The sequence below is a fragment of the Coffea arabica genome, chromosome 8e (assembly GCF_036785885.1).
Source record: "Coffea arabica cultivar ET-39 chromosome 8e, Coffea Arabica ET-39 HiFi, whole genome shotgun sequence".
NCBI lineage: Eukaryota > Viridiplantae > Streptophyta > Magnoliopsida > Gentianales > Rubiaceae > Coffea > Coffea arabica.
The window spans coordinates 31569068-31578894 of record NC_092324.1 but is presented as its reverse complement, the minus strand read 5'-3'; the positions used below and the strand labels follow the sequence as shown (position 1 = coordinate 31578894).

At 36.2% G+C, this 9827-nt stretch overlaps 1 protein-coding gene across 1 annotated transcript; it reads left to right on the top strand.

The window, feature by feature from the left end:
* Window positions 1-483: 483 nt before the first annotated feature.
* LOC140012727 (uncharacterized) lies at window positions 484-2994 on the top strand. The gene is made up of 3 exons (XM_072061016.1): window positions 484-667; window positions 2429-2670; window positions 2809-2994. Exons 1-3 carry the CDS (start codon window positions 484-486, stop codon window positions 2992-2994), a joined length of 612 nt encoding a protein of 203 aa, XP_071917117.1.
* The last annotated feature ends 6833 nt before the right edge of the window (window positions 2995-9827 follow it).

The window sequence follows — 9827 nt, the reverse complement described above, 5'->3', positions numbered from 1 at the left end:
TTGGGAATGGAGAAGGGAAGGGTGGTTTATGTGAGGATAATAGGGATGAATTACCTAAGCAACACAAAAACAAAACTATTGGAGTCAATGAGAGGGGTCAGTATAGGAGAAATAAGGTATGGAAAATACTGGTCAGAGATGTAGGTAGAAGAATTCCTTTATCTGATAAAAATGATGAAATGACCGGTAGTGGGAGCATAGGAAAGAGAAAACATAGTGGAAATGATGGAAAGGAAAACAACACAGAGGAATATAAGGAGGATCAGAAGAGATGGAAAGCTATGGAAAATGAACCAGCTCGTGAATCATTTCTGAAGGTGGTGGAGCCCAACCTGAATAGGGCTCCCAACCCTCAATGAGGGCTATGGTGTGGAATTGTCGAGGGGTGGGGAGCCTCTTGACAGTTCCCCAACTCGCGGAGTATGTTAGGCTCCATTCCCCAGAGCTAATTTTTTGGCAGAAACTAAGAACAAGAAATGTGTAATGGAGAAGGTTCAAAGGAAACTTGGTTTTGATAGTCTATTTGCAGTAGATCCTATTAGGAAGACTAGTGGTTTAGCTATGATATGGAAGAAGGATTTAAGAGTTAGCAAAATTCAGTTTACCGATTTCACCATTGAACTGCTCATTAAAGGCCAAAGTAAAAGGATTGAGTGGTGGTTCATAGGTATCTATGCTAGCTCTAAGGAACATATCAGAGAAAAGTAGTGGAAAATTATAGAGAGGAGGAAAACCACATAGGGTGAAAATTGGTTAATGGCAGGAGATATGAATGATATTTTATCTAATGGAGAAAAGTGGGGGCTATTAAAAAGAACAGAAAACAGTTTCAAGGCATTCAGAGATTTCATTAGGCATAATCAACTCATAGACATTGGATTTGAAGGTATTCCTTGGACATGGTGTAATAAGTGGGAAAAGGATGGGGAAATTAAAGAGACATTAGATAGAATGCTAAGCAGTAAGAAATGGAAAGGGTGTATAGTAAGGCAACATGTACACACATCCAAAATGAAGCTTCAGATCATTGCATGTTACTTTTGGATACTGAACCAAGTGGAAAGAGAGGAAAAAAAAGGTTTTATTTTCTTTTTTTATTTTGATAGGAATTGGTTGAATTTTAACGACGTAGGGGATGTGGTAAGAAATGCATGGAAGAAGCAGCAAAATGGTTCTAGATTCTATAAAGTCCAACTTAGAATTGAGGAATGTACAAGGGCTCTTTTAAATTGGAATAGAGGGATAAAAGCCAATGCAAAGCAGCAAATTAAAGACTTAAAGCAATAGATAGGGGAGGTACAGAAAAGTAAAGAGCTTGATAGGATGGAGAAGATCTGTGAATTGAAAAAAAGGCTAAAGGATGCTTATAAAAGGAAGGAGTTATACTGGTGTCAAAAGGCAAGAATTAACTGGCTTAAAGAAGGAGATAATAATACAAAGTTCTTTCATGCCAGTGTAGAAGGAAGAAGAAAGAGAAATAAGATTTCGATTTTGGAAAAAAATGATGGTAGTTGGTGTAGTTCAAAGGGGGAAATTGAAAAGGAGATTGACAAGTACTTCAGATAACTTTTTACTTCCACAAATCCTATGCCACCTGATTAAATACTAGATGGAATTCCTCAAGTGATTACTGGACAAATGAACTCAAAGCTCACCAGGCCTGTGACAGAAATGGAAATAAAAAAAAGTTGTTTTCTCTCTGCATCCATATAAGGCCCTAGGACCAGATGCTATGACCCCTATATTTTTTCAAAAGTTCTGGGATGTTATAAAGAATGATGTTACAGGTGCTATATCTAGTTTCTTTCATTCTAGAAATTTGCTGAAATCCATTAAAGAGACCATTATTACTCTGATTCCTAAAATTGAGTCCCCTACTCTAGTTTCTCATTTCAGGCCCATTAGTTTGTGCAATGTGGTTTATAGAATCATGGCCAAGGTTCTTGTGAATAGACTTAAACCTTTGCTTCACCAGTGCATCGGTCCTAACCAATCAGGTTTCATAGTTGGAAAACAAATCATTGATAACATTATGATTGCTCATGAATTTATACATTGTTTGAATAAAAGGAGAACTGGATCTAATGCTTATATGGCTCTTAAACTAGACATGTCTAAGGCATATGATAGGGTAGAGTGGTCCTTTGTGGTTAAAATTATGGAAAAAATGGGTTTCTGCAGACTTGAATTTAGTGGATGTTAAAATGTATGTCTTCAATCACATACTCTTTTAATATCAATGGTGAAAAGAGAGGTTTTCTAAGGCTAACTAGAGGAATCAGGTAAGGGGATCCTTTATCCCCTTACCTGTTCTTATTGGTTTCAGAAGGTTTGTCAAATTTGTTGAAGCAAGCTATGCAAAATCATAAGATCTCTGGGTTAAAAATTGGCCCTGGAAGTCCTGCTATTGCTCACTTGTTTTTTGCAGATGACACACTTATCTTTTGTGAGACCACTAAGGAGAAAGCGGGTGAAGTAATGCAAATTCTTAGGAAATATGAAGAAGCTTCAGGGCAGGTTTTCAATGTTGACAAATCCTCTGCCTTCTTTAGCAAAAACACAGTTGAGGAAAGTAAAGGTGAGATTCTGAATATACTGGGTGGAATGAGTCAAGCAAGGCAAAGCAAATACTTGGGTCTACCAATGTTTATTAGCAGGTCAAAGATGCAGGTTTTTCACTAGATAAGGGAGATGGTAGTAAATAAACTAAGGGGATAGAAGGAGAAATTTCTGAGTAATGCTGGAAAGGAGGTCCTCCTTAAAGCAGTACTATTAGCAATACCTACGTATGCTATGGCATGTTGCAAGCCGCCTAAGGCTTTATGTACAGATATATGTAAGGAAATGACAAACTTCTGGTGGGGGAGTGGTGCAGATAATAGAAGAATGCATTGGATGGGATGGAAAAAATTGTCAGAGATAAAGAGTAGAGGAGGGCTTGGATTCAGAGATCTTCAAGAATTCAACACTGCAATGCTGGCTAAACAACTATAGAGAATAATAACAAAGCCAAACCTTATGGTAAGTAAGGTGTTGAGGGGGAAATATTTTAAAGGGAATTCCATCTGGAATACAGAGCAAAGAGCTGGGGATTCTTGGATGTGGGGAAGCATTTTAAGTGCGAGAGGTGTTTTGGAGAGGGGAACTAGAAAGAGGGTAGGGGATGGCAAAAATATTAATATTTGGACTGATAGGTGGCTCATTGATTCGGGGTCAGCAAAGATAGGGAGTAGGAAACCACCTGATTGCCAGATAAGGAAAGTTTCTGAGCTAATACTTAATGGAAAATGGAATGAACTGATGCTATATTCTATCCTGGATGAAGAGGACAGTGCAAGGATAAAAAAAGTACCTTTTGTTGGAAAAATAGCCAAAAATAATGTTAACTGAAATTAATATAATGTAGCTTTAGTCATGTTTTATAGCACTATCCTAAGAAACCATTTCACGAGGTCGAAATGTTTCCCCAAGATTAAACAAGCCTTCTTCCTATTATGAACAGGAAGGATCAGAACTAGCAAATGAAATGTAAATTCAGCGGAGTAAGAAGAAAAATAAGTAGAAAGGGAAGCTGACAGGAAGGTATCTACTGTCAGGGGGAGAATTGGGAAGAAAATTGACAGGAAGGTATCAACTATAAGAGGGAAAAGAATTGGTGTGTTTTTCCAAGGAGAAATAGCACCTATTTATACATTATAAATCTTGAGAGGTCTTATTCATTTTTCGATGTGGGACAAAACTTTTGTCCTATTCATTTTTCGATGTGGGACAAAAACTTTTGAAATACACTTATATTTTACAACAATCTCCTTCCTATTTCAAAAGATTTTGGACAAAAGATAAGAAAATAATCTGTTGGATTTATTTAGGTGGAATGTAATTAGTTTGGTGTCTTTTGGACTATGAACCAAACTTAGACTGATAAAATATGACCTACAGAATTGTTGGTGAAATATGAATTTCTTTGAAACAATAATTCTTGACGTATGACAAAGATTTTGTCAATCACATTACAACCCATAATTTTGCCGTTAACGCAATTTTGCGCTTTTAGCCCGTGCGCCTGCCTGGCTATTCATGAGAGCTCTAAAGATTTGACCAAGGAATCTTATAGGAGCGGCTCCACTCTATTCTCATATGGTGAATTCATCAAGTGTATACTGCTTTAAATACACCTCCCTAATGGTGTGACGCCCCCACTTCTCCCAAGGGCGAACCCAAGGGTATCGGCGGAACGCCTGCCCAACTCTCGTCAGGACTCAGTACTAATTCAATTTCCACTCAATAATGACCAATCGATACTAAGAATCGAAGAGATAAAGGAAGGTCAATTCCTTTATAAACGTTCAAGTTATACATCATAATCTACCAAATTACTTTACATTCCCAAAATATACAGCTTCCAAAATCAAATTCTAAACAAATGCATTCACAATTCTAATCAAGTGAAACATCAAGTAAGTTTATCCAGAATTCCTCCCATTTCAACTTCTGTTAAGGAAAAACAAATCTAAGGGGTGAGCGGACGCTCGTGAGGCCAAAAAAACATGCAAGACAAGTAATTCAATAGCAATAGCACTTACACATTAGAGAAAACTATAACATTCAAGAAATTCACAATTTATAATAAACCCCCTTGAATAGGATGTAGGAGCTCTTAGGAGCTAAATCTTTGTTTACTTTGCCCCAAATTTAATTCAATACCTTCTCGTGATGACACGCCGTCACCCAGGTAGATAATTAAATTCATAGCACTTTACGTATTCCATTTATGTTTCTGAGACGACTCGAGAGGCACCTCCCACCCAAATCGGTGTGGTATTTACTATCGCTCAGCTTATAGGTCTGAGACGATTCGAGAGGTACCTCCCACCAAATCGGTGTGGTACTTGCTATCGTTCAGAGGTCAATGAAACACCGCTCCAATCGACTTAGAATGCTTAATGGTTCTGAGACGATTCGAGAGGTACCTCCCACCCGAATCGGTGTGGTACTTGCTATCGTTCAGAGGTTTAGGGTACTGAGACGACTCGAGAGGTACCTCCCACCCGAATCGGTGTGGTACTTACAATCGTTCAGTGGTCGATGAGGCATCGGTCCAATCGACTTAGCATGGTTTAGGATACTGAAACGATTCGAGAGGTACCTCCCACCAAATCGGTGTGGTACTTACAATCGTTCAGTGGTCGATGAAGCATCGCTCCAATCGACTTATGCAGCCATAGCATAATTTATCATTTCATTCAATCATTTAATACATTCAATCATTCATTTCATTTCAATCAAGTCATTCATGATTCAGTCATTTCAATTCAATCAAATCATTCATGATTCATTCAAATGAGACCGAGTATGGTAAGGTACACACTCGATTCAGTATTTTCAAAATCTCCAATTACCAATAGCAATTAAGCACATATCAAGTTTATCTACACTTGACACTCACCAAGTAAACAAAGAAGAAATTGTCACTTGAAGGTTCAGGCGTCCATCGTGGAATCCTCTTAAAGGTCCTCTTGTGTGCCTGAGCAAGTAATAACGAACTACTATTTAGAAACCCCATTTATCGAAGAAGATTGTACTAAAGTACAATCTAAGAAAATCTCATAAAAATAAGCCTTAATTAATCATAAATCGAGGCTCAAAGGTGGGGTTTTAAAACACAAGAGAAATCTGGTTTTCATTTTTGAAATCAAGTGTAAAACGATCAAGTGATATCAAAGGAAAAGAGAGAGTTTGAAAAACTCCATTTCCTTTAAGTTATGAATTTTCAGATTTGTTACATGTACTTTGAGAAATCGTATCTCACTCTCTACAAGTCCAAAATTGGAAAACTTGTACCGTTGGAAACTACTTTCAAAGTACTAAAAGTTTTTAGAAGACACTATTTCATGATTCCAAATGGAAGATATTCAAAATTCGGCCCAAAGTTGCTGTTTTGGAATGCCAAGACAGATTTGGGTTGATTTTCGGCAAAGTTTGGAAATTTGGCAAAATTCACACAATGCGAACTAGCCTCTAAAATTTGAAACTCAATTAGAGTTACAATCAAAGTTTTTAACTCAACAAGCAGAACAAGAATTGAAGTTTCGAGCACCAAGATATGGCGGCTCAAAGTTGCTGAATTTTCTCACTGAACAAAGATTTTCCAGGTTTAAAGCTTGAGATTTGGTACTTCAGTTGGGCATCGAAATGGACTCAGAACGGCACCAAAGTTGGCAATATTATACTACCATATAAGGGCTATTCCTCTGTAAATTTTCATGCAAAAAATCGCATGGAAATTCAGTTAACAAAACCATTGAAGTTCCAAGAATTTCCAAAGCAAATCTGCCTTGTACTTTCGTTTTCCTTTTCTCAAACATTTTGCCAATGAAAATTCCTCGAACATGATTCATTTATGAAAAAAAAATCTAGGAAACATCCAAAATATGTTTGGTAGGTGATTAACACCAAGGATTTCGAATAACAAGTCCCAAATCAAGATTAGCTATAAATCAGTCCAGAATTAGGGTTTTCTTTCACGAAGACAGCTCTGAAATCTGGCCACATCTCACTCAATTCAACTCAGAATTGAGCGTGGTTAGTGGCGTTGAAAACTACATTCATAAGGTTACAATTTCTTAGAAGGAATTGTTTTAAAATTCTGTCCACAACTCACTCATATTTGAGCATCAAGTCGCAGCTAAAAACAGGGCTTCCAGTACAGACGAGAAACAAAACAGACAACTTTACAAGGTTGGTACGGCTCACTCAAATAGAATCAGGGTATGCATTTTATACCGTTGAAAAACTGGAAGTGTCTAGTTTCTAATGCCACAAATGGAACTTGATTTTGACATGAGAATAAAGAGTTATGGCCGAAACAAAATCACTGCCAGAGAGGCTCTAGTTACGTTTCCAGTTTTGCTACATTTTCGAAATCTCAACTTTTGGCCAACCAAATTAGATGATTTTTCATGGAAACTTTCCACACAACCCACATAATATATTTACATCAAAATCAAGTCAATTGATCCACAAAAATTGCACTAAAGGGCATGGCAATAGCAGGGGCAGAACCGGTCATTTTTCCCATTTCACTTCCTTTGAGTTTTCATCCACAAAATAACTTATTTTCACTAGATTAAGCACTAATCCAATATAAATAACATCAAATCTCATCGAATCAGTTCATCAAATCATTGTGGAATTTCATAGAGCCCACTCACAAGATTTCCAACCATATAAAGCTACCCATATGAATCTATGAGCTCACAAGTGCAATACAACTTCTATAAACTAAGATTCAAGAGGTTGATCGTTGATTACCTTCTTAGATGACTAAAACAGAAAATTTCGGTCCTTTGAAGCTCAAGAAAACCGTGCAAATGAAGCCCCTTTCCTAGCTTGAGTTGATCTCCAAGTGGTTTGCAAGGTGTGTGTAAATTTTGAGATGATTTGAGTGAGAATTGAGTGGTGAAATGAAGAGGAAATTTTTTGTTCTTCTCCTCCTTGGATGGCCAGCCAACAAGACATAAGAGAGAGTGTGGGTTTGCTGAAAAATGAAGCTTCCTTGAGAAACTTAAGTGTGTGGCTCAAAATACTCCAAAAGTCAACTCTCCCTTCGCACGCGCACGGGCGCGTTTCGTGTTCGATTCCTCTCGAGTTTGTTTCACTTGAGCACTAAACCTCTAATGCACTTCCATTCATACTATTATTATTCATTCTTAATAGCTCCAAAATAAAGGTCTTAAGTCCCTCAATTAATCGCGCGCGCGAAAACGCGTACTTCCGATTTGTGCGCGATAAAGTAAAAATTTCAAGAAATTCTTATAACGATAGTATCACTAACTAATACTTGAACACTTAAACATAAAAATACCTATTTCAAGACTAATGTACAAGTTTCTAATTTTCCAAGTTTATTGTATTATCGAATCGATTATTGACTCCAAACGCGTATTCACTATTCTCACTTAACGACCTTTCAAAAATTAAATTTTGAAACGAGTCATTTTAAAAATATAAGTAAGTCATAGTTCCATATAATTAGGTCTAAAAAGATTGAAATAAAATATTCGGAGCAAACGGGCAATAAAATATTTAAATAAGCTGGTAATAGGAGTTTAAAATAGGTAAATTTTTGCGAGTCCTCACAAATGGGATATGAATTCATTAAGAATTTTAACTCATTCTCACAATTACTCAAAGCACTTATCTCCGAAGGGACTTAAATTTGAAGTGCTTTACGGTCAATATTGAATTGTTATTACCCATATGAACCTATTTCATGGGATCACCAATCCCATAGGTTGGGTTACTGTCTCTATTGACAACTTGTTGATCGAAGTCCCATTTCTTTTGAAGTTTGAAGAATCAATTTTCTTCCTACGGGTTTAGTCAGAGGATCAGCCAAATTCAACTCTGACTTCACAAAATCAATGGAAATAATTCCATCTCTAAGCAACTACTTTACGACATCATGTCTTAATTTCATGTGTCGATTTTTACAATTATATGATTTGTTTTTAGCAATAGCAATTGCCGCTTGACAATCACAATGTATGGATACAGGAGGCAACAGATCCTTAGTCGGATGAATATTGGCTAAGAAGGTTCTTAACCAATCAGCCTCAGAACCAGTCAACTCAAGAGCTATAAACTCTGATTCCATAGTTGATCTAGCAATGATTGTCTGTCTAGATGACTTTCATGCTACTGCACCACCACCAAGAGTGAATACATAACCACTAGTGGATTTTGTCTCATTTGAATTCGAGATCCAATTAGCATCACTGTACTCTTCTAATACAGTGGAAAATCCACAATATACGATACCATAATTCATGGTACCTCTCAAATATTTCATTAATCTGACTAATACAAACCAATGCTCGCTATTGGGATTATGAATATATCTACTCAATCTACACAGTATAAGCTATGTCAGGTCTTGTGAAATTCATCAAATGCATCAGACTCCTAATAATTTGACCATATTTAGACTAAGCAATTGGGTCCCCATTATTTTTCTTTAATTTAGTGTTAGCATCATAAGGAGTACTTACCGATGTCACATCATAATTTTCAAACTTCCTAAGAAGTCTTTCTGTATAATGTTCTTGTGACAACATTATACCATCTTTTTTCCTTATGATTTTAACACCCAATATCATTTTAGTTTCACCCAAATCTTTCATATCAAAATTAGAAGATAAGAAATATTTAGTAATATTAACAATCTCTATACTTGTACCAAATATAAGCATGTCATCCACATATAGGCTAATTATCACATATTGATCATTCACAACTTTAGTATATACACATTTACCCACTTCTACAAACGAAAAATCGTCTTTTATCAATACTTGATCAAATTTCTCATGCCACTATTTAGGAGCTTGTTTTAGGCCATAATGAGATATAATTAATTTACACATTTTATTTTCTTATCCAGATACAACACATCCTTCAGGTTGAAACAAATAAATTTCTTCTTCTAAATCGCCATTTAAAAATGCTGTTTTGACATCCATTTGATAAACAACAGGTTTATGGGTAGAATCTAAGGCAAATAAAACACGAATAGAAAAAATTCTTGTTACTGGTGCAAATGTGTCAAAATAGTCAATATCTTGTTTCTGAGAAAACCTTTTGCTACTAGACGAGCCTTGTATTTTTCTATAGAACCAACAAAATTATATTTTTTTTTAAAAAATCATTTGCAACCAATAGGTTTTGCACCAGGGGGTAAGTCTACCAAAGTCCATGTTTTATTTTTTCAAAATAGAATCTATTTCTGATTTAATTGCTTCTTTCCAAAACTTGTAATCAGAAGAAGA

Coding starts and splice junctions, on each gene's coding strand:
- LOC140012727 (XM_072061016.1), top strand. CDS start 484: ATGGAGAAGGTTCAAAGGAAACTTGGTTTTGATAGTCTATTTGCAGTA. Junction 668..2,428: donor GATTGAGTGGTGGTTCATAG/GTATCTATGCTA, acceptor TGTTTTTTGCAG/ATGACACACTTATCTTTTGT. Junction 2,671..2,808: donor TTAGCAGGTCAAAGATGCAG/GTTTTTCACTAG, acceptor GCATGTTGCAAG/CCGCCTAAGGCTTTATGTAC.